Source organism: Triturus cristatus, chromosome 1_1 (assembly GCF_964204655.1).
Source record: "Triturus cristatus chromosome 1_1, aTriCri1.1, whole genome shotgun sequence".
Lineage (NCBI taxonomy): Eukaryota > Metazoa > Chordata > Amphibia > Caudata > Salamandridae > Triturus > Triturus cristatus.
The window spans coordinates 124,306,882-124,332,295 of NC_140579.1; the positions used below are offsets into that span (position 1 = coordinate 124,306,882).

The following is a 25,414-nucleotide window of genomic DNA, read 5'->3' on the forward strand; positions in this document are numbered from 1 at the left end:
ACCATGCCATGCAGAGCCACCTGGCATCACTCTAGATATACCATGCCATGCAGAGCCACCTGGCGTCACTCTAGATATACCATGCCCTGCAGAGCCACCTTGTGTTATCCTAGATATACCATGCCATGCAGGGCACCTTGCGTCACTCTAGGTATACCATGCCATGCAGAGCCACCTGGCGTTACTCTAGATATACCATGCCATGCACAGCCACCTGGCGTTACTCTAGAGATACCATTCCATGCAGAGCCACATTGCGTTACTCTAGATATACCATGCCATGCAGGGCACCTTGCGTCACTCTAGATATACCATGCCATGCAGAGCCACCTGGAGTCACTCTAGATATACCATGCCATGCAGAGCCACCTGGCGTCACTCTAGATATACCATGCCATGCAGAGCCACCTTGCATTACTCTAGATATACCATGCCATGCAGAGCCACCTTGCGTTACTCTAGAATGATACACCATGCCATGCAGAGCCAGCTTGCGTTACTCTAGATATACCATGCCATGCAGAGCCACCTTGCGTTACTCTAGATATACCATGCCATGCAGAGCCACCTTGCGTTACTCTAGATACACCATGCCATGCAGAGCCACCTTGCGTTACTCTAGATATACCATACAATGCAGAGCCACCTTGCGTTACTCTAGATATACCATGCCATGCAGAGACACCTTGCGTTACTCTAGATATGCCATGCAGAGCCACCTTGCGCTACTCTAGATATATCATGCCATGCAGAGCCACCTTGCGCTACTCTAGATATACCATTCCATTCAGAGCCACCTTGCGTTACTCTAGATATACCATGCCATGCAGAGCACCTTGCGTAACTCTAGATATACCATGCCATGCAGAGCACCTTGCGTTACTCTAGATATATCATACCATGCAGACCCACCTTGCGTTACTCTGGATATACCATGCCATGCAGAGCCACCGTGCGTTACTCTAGATACACCATGCCATGCAGAGCCACCTTGCGTTACTCTAGATATACCATACCATGCAGAGCCACCTTGCATTACTCTAGATATACCATGCCATGCAGAGCCACCTTGCGTTACTCTAGATATACCATGCCATGTAGAGCCACCTGGCGTTACTCTAAATATACCATGCCATGCAGAGCCACCTTGCGTTACTCTAGCTATACCATGCCATGCAGAGCCACTGTACATTACTCTAGATATACCATGCCATGCAGAGCCACCTTGCGTTTCTCTAGATATCCCATGCCATGCAGAGCCACCTTGCGTTACTCTAGATATACCATGCCACGCAGAGCCACCCGGCATTACTCTAGATATACCATGCCATGCAGAGCCACCTTGCGGTACTCTAGATATACCATGCCATGCAGAGCCACCTTGCGGTTCTCTAGATATACCATACCATGCAGGGCCACCTTGCGTTACTCTAGATATACCATGCCATGCAGAGACACCTTGCGTTACTCTAGATATGCCATGCAGAGCCACCTTGCGCTACTCTAGATATATCATGCCATGCTGAGCCACCTTGCGCTACTCTAGATATACCATTCCATGCAGAGCCACCTTGCGTTACTCTAGATATACCATGCCATGCAGAGCCACCTTGCGTTATTCTAGATATACCATGCATGCAGAGCCACCTTGCGTTACTCTAGATATACCATGCCATGCAGAGCACCTTGCGTTACTCTAGATATACCATGCCATGCAGAGTCACCTTGCGTTACTCTAGATATACCATTGCATGCAGAACCACCTTGCGTTACTCTAGATATACCATGCCATGCAGAGCACCTTGCGTTACTCTAGATATACCATACCATGCAGAGCCACCTTGCATTACTCTAGATACACCATTCCATGCAGAACCACCTTGCGTTACTCTAGATATACCATGTCATGCAGAGCCACCTTGCGTTACTCTAGATATACCATGCCATGCAGAGCCACCTTGCGTTACTCTAGATAAACCATGCCATGCAGATCCACCTTGCGTTACTCTAGATACACCATGCCAAGCAGAGTTACCTTGCGTTACTCTAGATATACCATGCCGTGCAGAGCCACCCGGTGTTACTCTAGATATACCATCCCATGCAGAGCCACCTTGCGTTACTCCAGATATACCATGCCATGCAAAGTCACCATGCGTTACTCTAGATATACCATGCCATACAGAGCCACCTTGCATTACACTAGATATACCATGCCATGCAGAGCAACCTTGCGTTACTCCAGATATAGCATGCCATGCAGAGCACCTTGCGTTACTCTAGATAAACCGTGCCATGCAGAGCCACCTTGCGTTACTCTAGAGATACCATGCCATGCAGAGCACCCTGCGTTACTCTAGATATACCATGCCATGCAGAGCCACCTTGCGTTGCTCTAGATACACCATGCCATGCAGAGCCACCTTGCGCTACTCTAGATATACCATGACATGCAGAGCCACCTTGCGCCTCTCTAGATATACCATGCCATGCAGAGCCACCTTGCGTTACTCTAGATATACCATGCCATGCAGAGCCACCAGGCGTTACTCTAGATACACCATGCCATGCAGAGCCACCTTGCGTTACTCTAGATATACCATGCCATGCAGGGCACCTTGCGTCACTCTAGATATACCATGCCATGCAGAGCCACCTGGCGTCACTCTAAATATACCATGCCATGCAGAGCCACCTGGCGTCACTCTAGATATACCATGCCATGCAGAGCCACCTTGTGTTACTCTAGGTATACCATGCCATGCAGAGCCACCTGTTGTTACTCTAGATATACCATGCCATGCACAGCCACCTGGGGTTACTCTAGATATACCATTCCATGCAGAGCCACCTTGCGTTACTCTAGATATACCATGCCATGCAGAGCACCTTGCGTTACTCTAGATGTACCATGCCATGCAGAGCCACCTTGCGTTACTCTAGATATACTATGCCATGCAGAGCCACCTGGCGTTACTCTAGATTTACCATTTCATGCAGAGCCACCATGCGTTACTCTAGATATACCATGCCATGCAGAGCACCTTGCGTTACTCTAGATATACCATGCAGAGCACCTTGCGTTACTCTAGATATACCATGCCATGCAGAGCCACCTTGCATTACTCTAGATATTCCATGCCATGCAGAGCCACCTTGCGTTACTCTAGAATGATACACCATGCCATGCAGAGCCACCTGGCGTTACTCTAGATATACCATGCCATGCAGAGCCTCCTTGCGGTACTCTGGATATACCATGCCATGCAGAGCCACCTTGCGTTACTCTAGATACACCATGCCATGCAGAGCCACCTTGCGTTACTCTAGATATACCATGCCATGCAGAGCACCCTGCGTTACTCTAGATATACCATGCCATGCAGAGCCACCTTGCGTTACTCTAGATATACCATGCCATGCAGCTCCACCTTGCGTTACTCTAGATATACCATGCCATGCAGAGCCACCTTGCGTTACTCTAGATATACCATGCCATGCAGAGCCACCTTGCATTACTCTAGATATACCGTGCCATGCAGAGCCACCTGGCGTTACTCTAGATATACCATGCCATGCAGAGCCACCTTGCGTTACTCTAGATATACCATGCCATGCAGAGCACCTTGCGTTACTCTAGATATACCATGCTATGCAGAGCCACCTGGCGTTACTGTAGATATACCATGCCATACAGAGCCACCTTGCGTTACTCTAGATACACCATGCCATGCAGAGCACCCTGCGTTACTCTAGATACAGAATGCCATGCAGAGCCACCTTGCGTTACTCTAGATATACCATGCCATGCAGAGCACCCTGCGTTACTCTAGATATACCATGCCATGCAGAGCCACCTTGCGTTACTCTAGATACACCATGCCATGCAGAGCCACCTTGCGCTACTCTAGATATACCATGACATGCAGAGCCACCTTGCGCCTCTCTAGATATACCATGCCATGCAGAGCCACCTTGCGTTACTCTAGATATACCATGCCATGCAGAGCCACCAGGCGTTACTCTAGATACACCATGCCATGCAGAGCCACCTTGCGTTACTCTAGATATACCATGCCATGCAGGGCACCTTGCGTCACTCTAGATATACCATGCCATGCAGAGCCACCTGGCGTCACTCTAAATATACCATGCCATGCAGAGCCACCTGGCGTCACTCTAGATATACCATGCCATGCAGAGCCACCTTGTGTTACTCTAGGTATACCATGCCATGCAGAGCCACCTGGCGTTACTCTAGATATACCATGCCATGCACAGCCACCTGGGGTTACTCTAGATATACCATTCCATGCAGAGCCACCTTGCGTTACTCTAGATATACCATGCCATGCAGAGCACCTTGCGTTACTCTAGATGTACCATGCCATGCAGAGCCACCTTGCGTTACTCTAGATATACTATGCCATGCAGAGCCACCTGGCGTTACTCTAGATTTACCATTTCATGCAGAGCCACCTTGCGTTACTCTAGATATACCATGCCATGCAGAGCACCTTGCGTTACTCTAGACATACCATGCAGAGCACCTTGCGTTACTCTAGATATACCATGCCATGCAGAGCCACCTTGCGTTACTCTAGATATTCCATGCCATGCAGAGCCACCTTGCGTTACTCTAGAATGATACACCATGCCATGCAGAGCCACCTGGCGTTACTCTAGATATACCATGCCATGCAGAGCCTCCTTGCGGTACTCTGGATATACCATGCCATGCAGAGCCACCTTGCGTTACTCTAGATACACCATGCCATGCAGAGCCACCTTGCGTTACTCTAGATATACCATGCCATGCAGAGCACCCTGCGTTACTCTAGATATACCATGCCATGCAGAGCCACCTTGCGTTACTCTAGATATATCATGCCATGCAGCTCCACCTTGCGTTACTCTAGATATACCATGCCATGCAGAGCCACCTTGCGTTACTCTAGATATACCATGCCATGCAGAGCCACCTTGCATTACTCTAGATATACCGTGCCATGCAGAGCCACCTGGCGTTACTCTAGATATACCATGCCATGCAGAGCCACCTTGCGTTACTCTAGATATACCATGCCATGCAGAGCACCTTGCGTTACTCTAGATATACCATGCTATGCAGAGCCACCTGGCGTTACTGTAGATATACCATGCCATACAGAGCCACCTTGCGTTACTCTAGATACACCATGCCATGCAGAGCACCCTGCGTTACTCTAGATACAGAATGCCATGCAGAGCCACCTTGCGTTACTCTAGATACACCATGCCATGCAGAGCCACCTTGCGTTACTCTAGATACACCATGCCATGCAAAGCCACCTTGCGTTACTCTAGATATACCATGCCATGCAGAGCCACCTTGCATTATTCTAGATATACCATGCCATGCAGAGCCACCTTGCGTTACTCTGGATATACCATCCCATGCAGAGCCACCTTGCGTTACTCTAGATATACCATGCCATGCAGAGCCACCTTGCGCTACTCTAGACATACAATGCCATGCAGAGCCACCTTGCGTTACTCTAGATATACCATGCCATGCAGAGCCACCTTGCATTATTCTAGATATACCATGCCATGCAGAGCCACCTTGCGTTACTCTAGATATACCATGCCATGCAGAGCCACCTTGCGTTACTCTAGATATACCATGCCGTGCAGAGCACCTTGCGTTACTCTAGATATACCATGCCGAGCAGAGCCACATTGCGTTACTCTAGATATACCATGCCATGCAGAGCCACCTTGTGTTACTCTAGATATACCATTCCATTCAGAGCCACCTTACGTTACTCTAGGTATACCATTCCATTCAGAGCCACCTTGTGTTACTCTAGATATACCATGCCATGCAGAGCACCTTGCATTACTCTAGATATACCATGCCATGCAGGGCACCTTGCATCAGTCTAGATATACCATACCATGCAGAGCCACCTGGCGTCACTCTAGATATACCATGCCATGCAGAGCCACCTTGTGTTACCCTAGATATACCATGCCATGCAGGGCACCTTGCGTCACTCTAGATATACCATGCCATGCAGGGCACCTTGCGTCACTCTAGATATACCATGCCATGCAGAGCCACCTGGCGTCACTCTAGGTATACTATGCCATGCAGAGCCACCTTGTGTTACTCTAGATATACCATGCCATGCAGAGACACCTGGCGTTACTCTAGATATACCATGCCATGCACAGCCACCTGGCGTTACTCTAGATATACCATTCCATGCAGAGCCACCTTGCGTTACTCTAGATATACCTTGCCATGTAGAGCACCATGCATTACTCTAGATATACCATGCCATGCAGAGCCACCTTGCGTTACTCTAGATATACAATGCCATGCAGAGCCACCTGGCGTTACTCTAGATATACTATTCCATGCAGAGCCACCTTGCGTTACTCTAGATATACCATGCCATGCAGAGCACCTTGCGTTACTCTAGATATGCCATGCAGAGCCACCTTGCGTTACTCTAGATATACCATGACATGCAGAGCCACCTTGCGTTACTCTAGATATACCATGCCATGCAGAGCCACCTGGCTTTACTCTAGATATACCATGCCATGCAGAGCCACCTTGCGTTACTCTAGATATACCATGCCATGCAGAGCCACCTTGCGTTACTCTAGAATGATACACCATGCCATGCAGAGCCACCTTGCGTTACTCTAGATATAACATGCCATGCAGAGCCACCTTGCGTTACTCTAGATATACCATGCCATGCAGAGCCACCTTGCATTACTCTAGATACACCATGCCATGCAGAGCCACCTTGCGTTACTCTAGATATACCATACCATGCAGAGCCACCTTGTGTTACTCTAGATATACCATGCCATGCAGAGACACCTGGCGTTACTCTAGATATACCATGCCATGCACAGCCACCTGGCGTTACTCTAGATATACCATGCCATGCAGAGACACCTGGCGTTACTCTAGATATACCATGCCACGCACAGCCACCTGGCGTTACTCTAGATATACCATTCCATGCAGAGCCACCTTGCGTTACTCTAGATATACCTTGCCATGTAGAGCACCATGCATTACTCTTGATATACCATGCCATGCAGAGCCACCTTGCGTTACTCTAGATATACAATGCCATGCAGAGCCACCTGGCGTTACTCTAGATATACCATTCCATGCAGAGCCACCTTGCGTTACTCTAGATGTACCATGCCATGCAGAGCACCTTGCGTTACTCTAGATATACCATGCCATGCAGAGCACCTTGCGTTACTCCAGATATACCATGCAGAGCCACCTTGCGTTACTCTAGATATACCATGACATGCAGAGCCACCTTGCGTTACTCTAGATATACCATGCCATGCAGAGCCACCTGGCTTTACTCTAGATATACCATGCCATGCAGAGCCACCTTGCGTTACTCCAGATATACCATGCCATGCAGAGCCACCTTGCGTTACTCTAGAATGATACACCATGCCATGCAGAGCCACCTTGCGTTACTCTAGATATAACATGCCATGCAGAGCCACCTTGCGTTACTCTAGATATACCATGCCATGCAGAGCCACCTTGCATTACTCTAGATACACCATGCCATGCAGAGCCACCTTGCGTTACTCTAGATATACCATACCATGCAGAGCCACCTTGCATTACTCTAGATATACCATGCCATGCAGAGACACCTTGCGTTACTCTAGATATGCCATGCAGAGCCACCTTGCGCTACTCTAGATATATCATGCCATGCAGAGCCACCTTGCGTTAATCTAGATATACCATGCCATGCAGAGCACCCTGCGTTACTCTAGATACACCATGCCATGCAGAGTCACCTTGCATTACTCTAGATATACCATGCAGTGCAGAGTCACCTGGCGTTACTCTAGATATACCATGCCATGCAGAGCCACCTGGCATTACTCTAGATATACCATGCCATGCAGAGCCACCTGGCGTTGCGCTAGATATACCATGCCATGCAGAGCCACATTGCATTACTCTAGATATACCATGCCATGCAGAGCCACCATGCGTTAATCTAGATATACCATGCCATGCAGAGCCACCTTGCGTTACTCTAGATATATCATGCCATGCAGAGCCACCTTGTGTTACTCTAGATACACCATGCCATGTAGAGCCACCCAGCGTTACTCTAGATATACCATGCCATGCAGAACCACCTTGCGTTACTCTAGATACACCATGCCATGCAGAGCCACCTTGCGTTACTCTAGAAATACCATGACAAGCAGAGCCACCTGGCGTTACTCTAGATATACCATGCCGTGCAGAGCCACCTGGCGTTACTCTAGATATACCATGCCATGCAGAGCCACCTTGCGTTACTCTAGATATACCATGCCATGCAGAACCACCTTGCGTTACTCTAGATATAGCATGCCGTGCAGAGCACCTTGCGTTACTCTCGATATACCATGCCGAGCAGAGCCACCTTGCGTTACTCTAGATATACCATGCTATGCAGAGCCACCTTGCGTTACTCTAGATATACCATGCCATGCAGAGCCACGCTGCGTTACTCTAGATACACCATGCCATGCAGAGCCACCTTACGTTACTCTAGGTATACCATTCCATTCAGAGCCACCTTATGTTACTCTAGATATACCATGCCATGCAGAGCACCTTGCATTACTCTAGATATACCATACCATGCAGAGCCACCTTGCGTTACTCTAGATATACCATGCCATGCAGGGCCACCTTACGTTACTCTAGATATACCATGCCATGCAGAGCCACCTTGCGTTACTCTAGATATACTATGCCATGCAGAGCACCTTGCATTACTCTGCTTGACATAGTAATTTTCACTTCCGGTCGGTGTTGCCCTTGCTTCAGCGTATGTGATGCAAGGCGACAGGTGCCTTTAGTAATCCTTAGCCAAGGTTTCAGGCCACCAGAAGACTGGATGAAAACTGCAACCACTTTTTGTGACCAGAAGAACAGTACATCTAGCCCAAAGTTCCCTCTCATGCAGGGCTGAGTGTGGACTCTCCCATAAAGGGGACCCAAATGACAGAGGTTAGGGAAGCAACCTCCGATTATATTTTTCCAAGGTGACTTACTGGTATAAAGAATTTTGGAACAATATACTGATAGGTTAAGGAACTTTCTGGAAATCTTGAAAGTTAGTGATATTATCTTGAAGGCTAAGTTGTTCAAGCTCTGTTGTTCAGTATGAAACTATCTTACTCATATGATATCAGTTGAAAGAATTTGTAGCTAAGATGAATTTGTCTCAAAGATAAAAGTTACAAATGAAAAAAAAAACAAGAGGGAATAGCATAAATTTTAATGCCTGTTCCAAACTTTCAGAAAAGTATGTTTCCTTGCTATATATATATAATTTCAAGGCCATTGTTGATAAAACAAATCCACTGGGAGCTGGGCCAACGTTGATCCATCACATAGAAGACTGCGGTTGCATAAGTCAGTTCATATGAGCCTTAGTCGATTGGTCATCCAATGGAAGAGTTTATTAAATGGGACCGCCTTGCTCCCAGGAACAAGCTTCTACCCACAACCTGTCAATGAGAGCTGCCTGAATATCCTTTTAGTCAGGGGATACCAGTGCTTTAAATGGGCAGGTGCTATCCGGTACTGAGTACCTGCACTTCTTTAATTTGAAAGGGAGAGTACCTGCACTTTGCACGACTGCTGCAATATATTTAGTGGAGAGTACCTGCCCTTCTCAGAAGCATTCAGGTTCTCTAAAGAGTGAGTACCTGCTCCTCTAGTTTTCCATTTAAAGCACTGGGGAACACTCAGACACTATGGCCTTGACTTTGTGCATAGAGCAATGAGCCATACTTTTCTAAAAGTTTGAAACTGACATTTTATGTTTGATGCTCTTTCTTCTTTTGTAAAAATGTATTTTTGTTTTTCATTTGTCAACTGATTCACATTCTCGGGGAGCAGAGCAATCACACATTTCACCTTTAGAGGTCTGATGTGAATACATTGCAATATGAATTAATTGATTGGTGTCCAATAAAGCTACGAATGATAATACATTAAAAAACTTGCGAGATCATTAACTTTGTTTATCTGTGATCTGTACTATATAATACAAATAATTTCCTGTGTGAGGTACTCTTTGTGTATGCATAACAGAAATTTGAAGACATTACAAAATGTATTGGTTGTGCTCACGATTTACAATGTTTAATGCCTGGGATGCCTTGCCATCTGATCAAAGATGCCAGTGATAAGGGTACAGACGAGAGAGACGTTACTATTGCGTTTGCATCAAGACCTTTGAGAGGAGTATGACAGAACTACTCTACCAGAGAGGAAGAGGGTTTGACTGTTTCCTGGGCCATCAGAAAGTTACAAAATCTTTTGTCGGCAATTCAGACCTCAAGCCCCTACAGAAAATTCTTGACAAAACAATGTCTTGATTCTGTGTCTTCTAGAATCTGCAAGTGGATTGTAACTTTGAAGAACTACCAATTCAGTGTGAGATAGATACCTCGGGTCACGCACAAAGCAGCTGATTGCTCTTTAGATTGGTGAATGAAAAGACAGATGACTGCGAAGAAAGAGATGAATGGTGGATAGATAATGCCAAAATATGCAAGATTATTGATGGATGTATTACAGGGGAAGTGTGGACAGAGGAAATAATTCTGTTGGAGCATGTGGAAAGGTACAAAGGAGAGGATAAAGAAGTTGTTAAGATGTTTGGTAAAATCAAAGATGAAATTGTTGCAGAATGGTCTTCTGTTGAAAAGGACAAGGCAGGTACCTCTGGAGAGTTTGGGGATGTGTCTAATAAGAGTTGGCGCATGTGGACATCAAGCTGGGGATAAAACTAAAGAGCCCTTGAGGAGTTGGTAACTGAGCATGGTTATAGAAGTAGAGAGAAAGATGAGAAAGTGTGTAGATTTTAATCTGAGCAGCAAGATGAAACAAGCATTTGCAATGCAATAGGTCTCGCAATGATAGAGTTTGAGCTATTGGCATTGTAAATAGGCATTGTCTTTTACAATGTCAGTAGCATAAACTTGCATAAAAGCAGTGTATGGAGTGTAGCAGTGTGTGATGTGCAACATTGTGTGGTGTGTAGTAGTGTGTGGCGTGCAGCAGTGTGTGGCGTGCAGCAGTGTGTAGCGTGCAGCATGCAGCAATGAGTATTTCAGCAGTGTGCAGCAGTGTGTGACGTGCATCAGGGTGCGGTGTGCAGTAGTGTGTGTTGTGCAGTAGCGTTTTGTGTAGCATTGTGCGATGTGCAGCAGTGTGCGTTGTGCAGCAGTGTGAGGCGTGTAGCAGTGTGATGTGTGTAGCAGTGTGAGGTGTGCAGCAGTGTGTGGCGTGCAGCAGTGTGTGGCGTGCAGCAGTTAAGGGTGCAGCATTGTGAGGCGTGCAGCAGTGTGTAATGCAGCAGAGTGTGCATAATTGTGTGGTGTGCTGTAGTGTGAGGTGTGCAGCAGTGTGTGGCATGCAGTAGTGTGTTTTGTGCAGTGGCATGCAGCAGTGTGGCGTGCAGCAGTATGTGGCGTGCAGTAGTGTGAGGCGTGCAGCAGTGTGAGGCGTGCAGTAGTGTGAGGCGTGCAGCAGTGTGAGGCGTGCATCAGTGTGAGCTGCGCAGCTAATTTTTTGTTTTAATAATGCATATCTTAAGAATATAGGTTTTTAAATTTATTTGGTAAACATGCATTTTCTGTTATAACATTAATAATTATTTGGTTATATTAATACACATTGTAATTTAAGCCCTTTTAAAAAAAATATTATGCAAAGTATGTGTAAAAACAGTAAGCATTTTTAATTATTTTTTTGGCATTTTAATCAGTTTTTGTTGAATAGTAGGTGTTACGAAAACATTTTAATAATAAGGTAAATATTACACATATTTATTTTTTTAATGCACAGTGTAATGTTGATAGCTATGTACGTTTTTGAAAATGAATTTAAAAAAAAAACATAAGCAAAAATAATGTTATGAGCAAGGTAATAGCTGTAAGTTTACCAATGCCGAGATTTTTGCATTGTAAAAGCTTGTTTAATGCTTTTGTGTTATGGTTTTTCACTTTTAAGTAAAGACTTTAAACACGTATACACGTGTTTACAATATGTGTTCAAATATGCATATAATTAGTGCGTTGCTGAAAGAGCAACATCGTAAAAGCAATATATAAAATATATCTTTATTTATAGAGTATTTTTAATAACAACTAACATTTATCTTAAAACTGTTAGTCATGCTGAACGTATGCTAGTTGGGAAAAAGAAATATCACGTGATACGACCTTGCTAGCGTGCTCGTGCACATTGCTGCTGGGAGCATTTTGCTTTCGTTTATACACAGGCACAATGGAAACGTTAGCTGGATGGGCACACGGAAACTCGTAGCGAGGCTATTTTAAATGCTGCTAACTGTAAGTACCTTAAAAGATTATTACATTAAGAGGAGCGTAGAATCCTAGCATGATGAAATAGTTGTAAGAATGCTAAAGTAAAAGGATTGAATGTTGTAAGAAGAGAAAAGGTATGGCGTAGTAACCGCGTTGGTAGTGTAGTGTTTATGTATTGCAGATAGAGTAAGTGCTAGGTTGCAGGGGAGTATAGACTATATTTAAATATTAGTGTTAGTAGGAGAGCGCAAATGGGTAAATACGAGTAAAAATGTGTTAAGTGCTAGGTTGCAGGGGAGTATAGACTATATTTAAATATTAGTGTTAGTAGGAGAGCGCAAATGGGTAAATACGAGTAAAAATGTGTTTGGAGCTATGCTAATTATGTAGCAACGCAAGAGGCAAATTAACGTGGCGAAAACAGTCAACTAAGCAAACGCTGATGTGAGTCACTGAATGCTGGGGCCTATGTATGAGTGTTCACAGACACTAATGAGGAAGAAAGTGAAACTGGATACTGACTTGCTGAGGGAAGAGAGACAGGAGATGTGCACGCCGCGTGGCTGAAAGCGCGTACACCAACTCAAATCCGCCGAGACCATGCGCGTACCCATCTCCTGTCCCACTTCCGAGGCAAGTCAGTAACAATAGATCTCGCTGGCGACAGCGCTTCGCGCTGCGTTCGCCAGGCGAGACCTAAAAAGGGACAACTCCACCAGCGGCCTATTGTGAGGTTCCAAGTGACCCCTGGGATGAAATTGCTTTTGATATTCTGGGACCTTTAACGTAAGGTAAAATGCCTGCATACTTGTTCGCATTAATAGGCATGTATTCCACGTGGCCAGAAATTACCAAAGTGAGAGAAATAATCATGCATCTTGTGACTGCATTTTTGGGAGAGTACCCCTAAGACACTTCAACCTGATAATGGTGTACAGTTGATATCAAAACAAATGGATGACTTCTAGAAATTGTCCATAAAATGTGCGTCATGTATCATCTCCAAAACACCAGAATAGTCGAAAGGTTCAATTGGACATTGAAGTAATGCATATGTTTGTCAAAGAGTGTGAAGGAGAACTGAAAGAGTGAAGTTTACAAAAGATGGAAGAGTACAGGTTCACACCGCATACTGTGACTGGTGTCACTCCATTTGAACTATTTGATAGAAGGAAGCATGCATGAAGATGTCCCATCCCCCCAAATTTTAATGAGGGACTTATTTGAAACCTCAGTTGAATTTGTGTGATAAAGAAATAGAATATTGTGTCTTTCCCATGACTGCCACCGGGCCATTCTGCATGTTATTTTCTATGCTATTCGTTTTTCATTACATCGCTTACTGATTTATTTGTTCTCGTATCTTTTCCTTGCCTTTTTCCCTTGCATTTTTCCCCTTCTTTTCCTTTTTTTGTTTGGTGTGCAGGGAGATGAGTTGCATCCATGATTAGTTCTAGTTTTTCTTAAAGAACCACTATTTGGTTCTGATTTGGATCATTTATGCATAAGCCTGCACTGTGGGTTCTAGTATTGTCTGTTGGCTCAGCAGGACATGTACTAAGGAGGATGAAGCTCCTTGGAATAAACCTGGAGTTAATCACCAGCATTGTCTACCTCACATCTTTGTGTTTCAAATTATACCAGTTCCACTCTCACTGCCTTTACTACTATTCTTTGATGAGGCACAATCGCTAGGTTTCTGGCCATTGGTATCTGAATATTTCTTCATAAGGCTCCCCTTGAATTTCAGGAATGATCGGATAAAATTAATAATCTTGAAATTTAGAAAGATTTGCTGACGGTCAAAGATGGTCACACAAAGCGTTTTTCTAAGACAGTATAGAAGGCTGAGCACTCACCATGTACTGACCATCCTGCAGAAACTGGCCACATGGACGGATCATACAGACTCTCCTCTGAACACGGGGTGTGCAGCTTGCATTGCTCCAGATCAGGCGGGTGGAGATGCCCGTACCGCACGTCTTGGAGCAATGGGTCCACTCCGTGGGCTCCTTCTGGCAGTTACCCTGCATATCACTGCTGGCTCTCATGCCTAAAATGTAAATAAAAAAAACACAGGTTGGTGCCAGACTCAACACCTCTTCCACACTTTAACCTCCATATTCTAATAATGTACCTCAAGATCCTTCCATACACTGGGACCTCCATCTCTATCTCAAGAACTCCTTCCAAACTGAGACCTCCAGGTAGCCTCAATGCACCACATTTTAGACCTTAAGACACTTCCTTCCACATTTACTTCTACAGACAGTCAACGCACCTCAAACGATGTCAAGATTCCTCCGCCCAGACTGGAACCTTCTAGATAGTGGTAATCTACCTCGATTTCAACCTCAAGACTGCGTCGTTCACCCTTGGTCCTCTACCTCAAACTCAAGATCCATCCTTCCACACATATACCTCTACCTGAATATCAAGACCTCCTTCCACAATGAGACATCAAGATACTCCCAATGTTCCTCAAAACCCAGACTAGGACCATCAGATACTGTTGATGCATCCCAGTTTCAACCTCAAGATGTGCACTTCTTCTGCAGTAGGAACTCCACAGTCTGTCAAAGCGCCTTAACCCCAACCTCAAGACAACGCTTATACATTGGAACCTGAGTGTACTGTCGGTGTATCTCAATCTTATACTCAAAACCTCTGCTCCCAGCGTGTGACCTCAATATCTACCTCAAAATCTGCTTCCACAATGAGACCTCGATAACAACCATAAAACCCTCTTCCACCATGTGACCTCAGCATCTACCTCAAAATCTCTTCCACAGTGAGACCTCCCTCTCAGGCTGAAGATCCCTCCATCCACGCTGGGACATCTGCCTCAATCTCAAGACCCCCTCCTACAATGGGGCATCTAGACACTGTTCATGCACCTCATTTTCATCCTCAGGAACCTACTGTCCACACTGAGACCACTAGATATTGCCAAACGCTTCTCAATCACTACCTCAAGACCCACCGCCCACACTTACGTCTCAGTATTAAGACACCTCATTCCTTGCTTGGACTCTAACCTCAACCTCAGAATCCCCTTTCACATCTGTTCTTTCCTGGCCCTGCTGGAATGGATGTGGAGCAGTGCCATACTTCCTTCCCAACAGGACCAGAAGCATACCACTGCTAGTCCAGCAGTGCCACCAATTCCACATTACCACCCCAGTAGAGCCAGCAGTGTCATACTACCACTCTGACAGAACCAGCAGGAACACTGCCAGCCCAATAGATCCAGCAATGCCACACTACCTGGAGCACCTTGGGACTCAACGACAAAAGCATCAAAATCCATCAGTCTGTCTACAACACACATCTCTACTTAAAAGTCTCCTCTGCTCCGGCATCCAATACCACAAACACTTCTTAAGACTACCTCATTGAGACTGGATGTCTAGCACCTTCCTGACAATCAATGCCACCAGAAAAACGTTTTACCAAGTATAGCAAACTAGACCCTGTTCAAACCTGCCTCAATGACATGAAGCTCCATGGTCTCCCAGACTTCAGACTATTCCCCCTTAGAGGCATTTTACACACCAAAGTATGCCTTGTCAAGAGCATGACCCCATCATGCATTTGGTTTACCAGCTCACAATCTCCAGTGGCTCTCAGCTCACCTGCAGCCAGGACACCTTTAGACAGGAAGTGCAAAAAATAAAAAAAAATAAAAGCAACAGGCCTTCTTCATCTATGTGCAAAAGATCTGGAACAACATCCCCATAGCCATTAAGACTTCCTGAACCCTCTTGCAATCTAGGTGAGAGCTGACGATCCACTCCTTCTCAGAACCACTTTTCCACTTGGAAATAAGTGTCTCTCCAGTCACTCGTTGAACGTACTAAGGCCTGTAACCTTGTACAGCACGCTGCTGCCTTTTAGCTAAGCATGTGTGCTACCAATACCACATACATACATACACACACATACATCCGAGCCACTGGAAGTATACGATTCTGCAGCCGCAACTTTTTTCCCATAATTATGGATTTGCCACATTAGCCATTAATCCATCATCAGATGCGTAATCTGCTAATTTTAACAAAACATTTTTTTGTTTCTAGCTCAAATGGATCAAATGTTACTAAACACATGGTGACATTTTCGGGTCTAGTGGAAGGCCCTTCACAAAGGTTAAGTGGTCACCTTTCAGTTGCTTCTTTCTGTATTTGGTTGTTAAATAGGTACAAATGAGGGGAAATGAGGGGAAATATTTGCCCAGACAGTATGACCATGTGAAATCAATTCCAAAATATTTAGGTAATACTAAAACAATGTGCTGAGGTATGCTGGCTAATTTTGGAGTAGACGCCTCACCCACTAGACAATGGCATGCTTCATCATCGGTGCCTATCCACACCCTGGTAGGGTGGTACCACCAGGGCGGACTCAACCATGAATGGGAGTTCTTATATAAGGTATATTTTTGGATAAGACAGGGATCCAGCTGAGAAAAGAATAATAATAATGCCCGAGGTATACCGAAAAAGAATTACTATTTATTAATAGGGTACCATGAGCATGCTTTACAGGGTTTTAATTGAGCATTAGTTTCACAATCACCTTTGATTCAGGGGGAATATAATTTTCTCAACTGGATCCCTGCTTCATCCACAAATTTACTTGATATAAAAACTCCCATTCGTGGTTGAGTCCACCGTGGTGGTACTAACTTACCAGGGTGTGGATAGGCGCCGATGATGAAGCATGCCACTCTTTAGTGGGTGAGGAGTCTACTCCAAAATCCTTGAATTTCCCAGTAGGACCTCTGAGCGGTTTCCCCCTGTTCTCTTTGCGCCTGGTTGCCTGTTTTTGTACGGATATTATTTTGGAAAAATGCAACTAGCTCTCTCCTCTCTCGCTCTCCAAGAGTGAAGAATGCCGGATAATTTGTATTTTCTTGTGGCATAATTTAGTAAACTGAGCTGCATAATTTGGTTCTTCCCTGCAGCATAATTCCAGTGGCCCTGACAAACATACATACATAACCATGTTTCGATCTGCTCTGCTATAACATATCGATGCTTACAACTGTCCTGCTCTAATCCAACCAAGGTTAGCACTATTTTACAGTCAAATCCTCTTTCAAAGGACTGTTCTACCTCAGTGAGAGCCACTTTGTAGCAACAAAACCAAGCTAAGAGCCATTGGACAGGAACATGGAACATGGCTTACTTCGAACTGCTCTAAGGTAACATGACCATGCTTATATCCACAGTACAGCAACATACCCACGCTTATATCCAAAGTACCAAAAAGGACAGATGATGGACAGAATGCTGAACAATGCAAACAATCCCCCCCAAGTCAGAGATCTGGGTTAAATCCACAGTTTTTTTGCTCACCACGCAACCCTAGTTTGGACTGTTCCCATGAGGCAAAGGGTCAAGACTGATTTGCATATGGCTGGGTCCAAACTGCGGTGGCATGGTAAGCAAAATAACAATGGATTAAACTCAGATCTGTGACTGGGGGTGAATGTTTGATATGTTCAGCATTCTGTCCATTATCTGTTCTTTTTGCTTTTTTTACCTTAAGTGGGAAGGGTCCTGTGCTCACTGGGCAACTGGATTCAAGTTAGCCTCACAGATGAGGGGTGATACCCTGAAACTTGTCCTCGGATGCTTGTTTTCAGTCTAGGGAAGACCTGGCTTGACAGTTCGGGCTGGACTTTTCCCATGGAGGGCAGGGTCAAGACTGATTTGCAAATGGCTAGGTCCAAACTGGGGTGTTGTGGAGAAAAATAACAATGGATTACACCCAGAAATGTGACTGGGGGTGAGTGTTTGAAAAATTCAATACTCAGTCCATTATTTTATTTTGTGATGTTGCTATTTGTGCCCCAAGTCACTAAGGGTATGCCCAGACGTGGGTCCCTTGCTCGCTCTACCACTGGATTCCAGCGTGCCGGGCTGATGAGGGGTAATACCCTGAAACTGGTTCCAGGATGCTTGTTTCTGGACCAGGGAGGACCACCCGGTGTGACAGTTCGGGCTGGACTGTTCGCATGGTAAGCAGGGTCAAGAATGATTTGCATATGACTGGGTCTAAACTGGGGTGACGCGGGGAGCAAAATAACGATGGATCAAACCCAGATCTGCTACTGGGGGTGAATGTTTGACAAGTTTCCACACTCCGGCCATCCTTTAATTCCGTGATGTTGCTATGTGCGCCCTAAGTGGCTAAGGGTATGCCCAGACATGGGCCCCTTGCTAGCTGTACCACTGGATTCATGCTAGCCTGTCTCATGAGGGGTGATACTCCGAAACCTGTCCCAGGATGCTTGTTTCCATTCCAGGAAGGATCTGGCTTGGCAGTTCGGTCTGCACTGTTCCCATGGGGTGCAGGGTCAAGACTGATTTGCATATGGCTGGGGTGACGCTGTGAGAAAAACAACGATAGCTTAAACCCAGATCTGTGACTAGGGATGAATGTTTGATTTGTTCAGCATTCCATCCATTATCTGTTCTTTTTGCTTATATCCACAGTACAGAAAATACCCATGCTTAGAACCAACCTATCATGAACTATCCATGCCTAGAACGGCTCTGCTGTAGCATAACCACATTTAAAATCACTTCCATTAACAAAATCATGCTGAGTATCACTTGAGTGCAACCTACCCACAACAGCAGTGGAATGAGCTGCACTCATAAAAAAAACATAACTACAAGGGCTGCAGGCATTTACTAGATGGTAGAACACAGAGATGTGAACATGTGAGGAAGAGACGGAACTTGGAGTGCCGGTAGTAGGAACTCTACAACAAGAGGTGTGGCGCAGCGGCCAGGGTGCCAGGGTTCACGCTTCGATCCCCGGCTCCGGTAGCAGGTTAGCCCAGCACCATGTGACTCTGGGCAATAGCTCGCTTAATCTTCCCGACGGCCCCCAGCGCCGGAACACCTCTTCGGAGGTAGCTGTGCGCTTTCCAAATGCTGGCATTTGCATGTACAATGCTGACGAGCAGCTACCACTGATCATTGAAAATCTCTCTCTCTTTCTCTCCCCCTAAGTTCTGGTCCATTATCGGCTTTTTTCCAATCTCTCCTCCAGAGTAAAGAGTCATAGGACAGCAGCAGGAATACTTGGAACAACAAGCATTAGCAAAGCCAATAGCTTACACCTATTTTACCCATGGGCTTTGCTAATGCTTTTTTGTCGATGCTATGCACCAGGATAGTGGGTGGCAGTCTTTGAGCAGTAGGTAAAAAAAACACTGGTGTAAAAGCAAATGGCAGTGGCATGGACCTCCAAAAATTCAAATATAAACTTTTCTAAAAAGACCATGACAGGAGGGACATGGGAGCAATAGAGGATCGCTTGGGAGATAAGTCAACGAGGAGTGGACAGGGAGCGATGAAGGAAGAACAAACTTGAGGGGACCGGGAGAAAAAAAACATTTAAAAACAAAAAATGCCCTATGGGGCAGCAATGGATGAGCAGAGGAGAGGAAGAGGGAGCCAGAAAGCGCACATGGGAGATAAGTGGTAAGAGCAACAAAAGAAAAGAAAAAATAGTTCCCCAAAAATGAGCAGTGGAAGGTTACTAATTATCCAACTAAAAGGATGGTAAAGAAGTCATGCTTCTGAATTGACAAGAAGGCCAGCAAATAGCAGTGAGGGGCTGGCCCAAAGCCAAGTGTTACTTTTGGTTTTGTCTACAATGTCTGGTTTTTGGCAGCAGTCAGCCAAATCACCGCTGTAGGTGAGATTTAAAGAGGGGTTTTGTGGTGTATGCATGTAGCCCAAAAACATCTACAGACAAACAAGGGAACTCCTTCTCTCCATAATGATACCAAAACAGCGACTCGGTAGACAAATGATGTCAAAGACAACACAACCCCATTCTGGAGATGCTGTTAGTAGGGGCAGGAGCAGCAGCAACATCAAGGATTAGACTCTGAGGAGTGATGTGTTCTAATGTCTGTCATTTGTCCTTCCAAAAAGGTGTGGTAAAAATTCCAACTTCCAACCATGCCACTGCGCCTTTAAAGAGACCATCGAGTGGAGCTGGTCAGGTCTCCTGTTCAGGCATGAGTAAGTCACTGCAATACACTCTACACAAACCAGCACAAAATGTGCAGCAAATCATTTTTAAGCGTAGTCCTCAGCTGAAAATAATGCGAGCATACAAACCTCCTCCATGGTAACCTTTGGGTTTTTGGGCATTGAACTCGTATAATATGAGATGATGCCCTTAGACAGGACAATCTACTGGCAGTCGCTGTGAGACATTGGGTTGCTGGTTGAGGAGGGTGTGAGCCCTTCTCAAGCAACAGGCACAATCCCCGTCAGGATGAACCACAAAAGTCACTAAATTAACCTGTGCTTAATCCTCTGGTAGCTTGCCACAAAAGCAGTCAGGCTTAATTTACAGGCACGTATTAAGTATTTATGCAGAATGTGCGATGTTACAAAGCATGCGATACATCGCATGCCATTACAACGCGGTTGTTACAACGACCGTGTTGTTACTTCGCATACCATTACAACGCAAGTCGTTACAACGACTTGCTGTAGGCGGCGCAGGATGTTGGAATAGTATAATTCACTATTCCAACTCCAGTCTGTGCAACAGGTGGGAAGGTGCTGGATTTCAAATCCAACACCTTCTGCCCCTTAAAGCAAGTCATTGTAACGACTTGCGTTGTAATGGCTTGCGATGTAACAACGCGGTCGTTGTAACGACCGCATTGTAATGGCATGCGATGTATTGCATGCATTGTAAAGGATATCTCCCATTTATGCAGCACACAAACACTAATAAAGAGAAAACACAACAAAATAATAATTCCAAACCAATTTAGAAAATAGAATAAATTAACATAAATATATTTGAGACCAAAACCACAAACATTCAATCAGTAAAACTGGAGATATGCAATTTTAAAGCTTTACATAAAAGTACTGTCAAAGGCGCAAAGCACCAACTGAGGCTATGTGGTCGCACTGGACTGGGACAAAGTCACAAGTTCAGGCCGACCATGATGGGGTGCATATTGGGCACAGGACCAAGTTTGGACTGCCGAGGATTGTACCTTATGTCCTTGGCGCATGGTCTGTGCAGCATTGCTTTGTCAGGCTTTGCTTTGTCCACCCGTCAGCTCTGATGAAGCTCTACAGCGAGACTTTGTGTTAGTTCCGATGAGTTGGGCAGCAAGGCTTTGTGGGGCTTTGCATCACTCTATGTCAATTCTGGTGAAGCTGGCAGCTTTGTGGTGAGGCTTTGCTAGGCTATGTGTTGCTTAACGTCAATTGTGATAAGGCTGGCAGCTGTGCGGCGAGGCATTGTACGGCTTCGTGTTGGGTCTGATGGGGACCAAAGCTGGGTGGCGGAGCACCTTTATTCCCACATCCAAGGGTCCAGGACTTGGGAATGTACCACTTGGGTGGTTAAGACTAACAGCAGGCAGAGTCCAGGTGCAAGGCTCAAGATGGTTGGAGCCTTTGTTGTACTTGAGGCTATGATCAAAAGGGCAGCCAGCTAGCTTTTGGAGCAGGCTTCTCCAACGAGTAGCTCGTCAGCTACTGGTAGCTCTCCAGCTGCCCACAAGTAGATCTCCTGCAAGCCACCCAGTCCACCAAATTAGAAACATGTGCATTATTGAGTGAATATATGTATACCAAAATTCAAAAGCCTGTATTTGAGATGAAAATGTGTGTATTTTCAGAGCTCATAAGTGAATGTTTGACTAAAACTGTTGAATTTCCAAATCAACCACTGCAACCATTCAGATGGTTAACAATATACATGCTATTTCAATGGTAAGATTCTTTATAGAACAAAAAAGTGCACTTTACAAGTACACATTCCTTTTAAAGCTGATATTTCAGTGATAAATTATGCAGCATTGGGGAGACTTATCTTGGTGCACTGTAGCTATGGCTGTTATCTATAACCCAAGTAGAGGCATTCCAAGTTAATAAAGCCTTTTTGCACATTATTGCTAGAAACTCTGCCAGATGCACAGATGTGATCATTGCTCATATACTAGCATGAGATGGCCCCTAGTGTAATCTTGTCCGATGTGGTCACTGTTATAATCTTGTCCGATGTGGTCACTGTTACAACACTAATAATATTTATTATTAGCTCAGGACGATATTTCTTTTACTTTAGTAGCTCTTATTACACCAAAGGTTGGAGACTCCAGTAACTCTGATAGTCCTGGGTTCAAGGTGCAGGTCCAGTCCTTCTCACTCAGGCATCAGGGCAGCAGAGCAGTCCTTCTGATTCTTCCACAGGTCCAGATGTGATCTGTGAGGGTCCCATTGTTATACCTGTGCCCACTTTGAAGTGAGAAAAACGTTTGGAGGAGTTTTCCCCTACAGAAGTGTTTGGAATTTCCTGCCTCTCTTCCCTGGTCTCAGTGTGTTAGGGTTCAAATAGGCTAGTGTGAAGTCCTTTGTGTATTAGCTAAGCCCGTGCCTTTAAATTGCAAGTGCGGTAGGTGACAGCTCTGCCCCTCTATCAAGTCAGAGATAGTCCATCCTGCCAACATCCAGATGCTCTTTTGTGATACTGTCTAGGAGGAATACACAAAGGCCAACTGCCAACTATACCTACTCATGTGACACAGGACCAGGCTTCAGACAACCAAATGTCTAGGGCAAGAAAATGTGAACTTTCTAAAAGTGGCATTTTCGGAATTGTGACCTAAAATCTGTCTTTACCACTAGGGTTTCAAATTACAATTCCTCAGACACCAAACATGACTTTCCTACCTGCTCCAAATCAAACGTTAGTACTTATTAAATTTAATAAGGTAATCCAATGTTGTCTTATGAGAGGTGGACCTTACAGTAGTGAAAATTTAATTTAAGAGTTTTTAACTACCAGGACACCTAAAACTTGAAAGTACAATTTTTAAATACAATGCACATTGCCCAGTGGGCTGTTTAGGGCCTACCCTAGAGGTGAACAAGATCTATTAAAAGAAAGGTTTTCGCCTGGTAAAATGTTTATTTGGAAAAAAATATTTATTTTACCAGGTCAAAATGGCAGTTAAAAAATCTACACACACAGGCTGCAATGGCAGACCTGGGACAGAGTTTAAGGGCTACTTATGTGGGTGACACAATAAGTGCTGCAGGCCCACTAGTAGAATGTAATTTACCAGCCCTGTGTATATGGTATACCACTTTACTAGGGACTTACATGAAAATTAGATATGCCAATCCAGTGTAAGCCAATTTTACCATGTTTTAGGGAGTGTGCACAAGCACTTTGGCCCTGGTTAGCAGTGGTACAGTTCACAGAGTCCTGAAGCTAACACAAACGAATTCAGCAAAAATAGGAGGGGTGAAGGCAAAAGGTTTGGGTGACCCTGCAGAGAGGGCCAAGTCCAACAGTCATCTTTCCCTAAACAGGACTAAGTGATTGACACTATCACCCGGTGGTCCAGTCATGGATGAGCTACCAGTTCAAAGGTTATTCTGGAACAGCCAGCTGCCACTTCACTGGTGCAACTCCGTCAATAACTCCACCCCTAAATGGGGTGACAGTGAGGTCTAAATGACCATTTACAATTCGATACAGAAAAATATGGGTAAATTGAATTACACCAAATTTGACACAAAGTTAAAAATGTACTCAAAGATTGCTCATTTTTTATTTGGTGTCATTTGGTTCAGGAGCTTTTAAGAAATGTGTATTTTGAGAGGAATAACAAAAGGAGAGTGTGTTTCCACAGTTAAGGATCCACAGATATCTGCAAATCCAAAAATTAAAAAAATTCTGAGATCCTGTTTGCTGAGGTAGGTTTTTATTCCCATCCGTCATTTAAGATCCTCAGATCTGGTGAAGTACAGGAAAGTAGGATCTGCTTTCATGGTCAGCCACACCTTTTGCCTGGTGTCAGTGTGTTTTAGACTTAGTCTGCTGGGTTCCTACTAACCAGGCCCCAGCATCTGTGCTTTCTCCCCTAAATTGGTTCTGGTAAGTACATTGGTACCTCCACAATTGGCTACTTGTGTACCCTTATAAGTCCCTAATATATGGTACCAAGGTACACAGGGCATAGGTACACCAGGGATCTCCCATGGGCTGCAGCATGTATTGTGCCACCCATGAGAGACCACTTAAACAGTGGCTACATGTCTGCTATTGCTGCCTGTGTGAGATGGTGATTGTACTTCTCATGACAGATATAGATTTCATTATATCTGAGGTCACTGCACTTAACACTTATAAGTCACCCATATGGCTGGCCTCTTCAGTCCTGAGGGCAGGGTGCTTGGTTTCAAGTGTGATGGGGCTCCTGCATGAGTAGGACACCATACAAACCCGGGAGTCATTCTCCAGGCTTTGCAAGAGCGGTCAGCCATTTTAAGACATATAGTGGACATCAATCATTACGAGATGTCTAAGTATATAATGGGTGCACCCAACCCGATCATGTTTTGTATCAAACATGTTGGAATCATACCCCAACACTGATTTCAGTGTTGGAAGTATGATCCCACGTACTGGGGGCCCTTCGGGGACCACCCTATACTCCCGGTAACAGCCTTTCAGGGTTTGCCAGTAAGCTAGTGCTGCTGCCAGCCACAGACACGATTCTGCCCTCCTGCTGCTGAGCTGAGCTCGAGCAGGGGAAAGTAGAACAATAGGTTACCTGTCACAGGGAGGTGTGACTACCTACCAGACAGGACTTACTGTACTGGGCTGGGATGGGAGTGCTTTCCAGCACCACCGGACTGCCTTGAGGGGCACATCTGGTGTCCTACTTGCATACTCCGGTTTGAGCCAGTTCAAGGAACCCTTAGCTCCCGCTCTGGTGTGAAACTGGACAGCTCCTCCTCTGGGAGGGACCCCTGGGTCATCCCAACCCTTTCCTTAGGGTATTTAAGGGCTCTCCTGTGGGTGTGTCATCAGGTTTGTCGTGGGACCAGATTCAACCCTGAAACGATATCACTCTTCAATCGTCTAGACACTTGGACTTTGACTGGAACTGAGACTGTACCAAGGAAGACTCATGCTGGTCTCACTGTTCTTCAAT

General features: G+C 45.2%; 1 protein-coding gene across 2 annotated transcripts in view; it reads right to left on the reverse strand.

The window, feature by feature from the left end:
• Positions 1 to 25,414, reverse strand: part of LOC146869745 (CCN family member 1-like) — an 80,937-nt gene that overhangs the window by 25,825 nt on the left and 29,698 nt on the right. For both annotated transcript variants that reach the window (XM_085614100.1, XM_085614090.1), the window contains one exon: positions 14,259 to 14,452. In XM_085614100.1, coding sequence (XP_085470226.1) covers positions 14,259 to 14,452 — 194 coding nt within the window. The remainder of the gene's footprint in view (positions 1 to 14,258; positions 14,453 to 25,414) is intronic.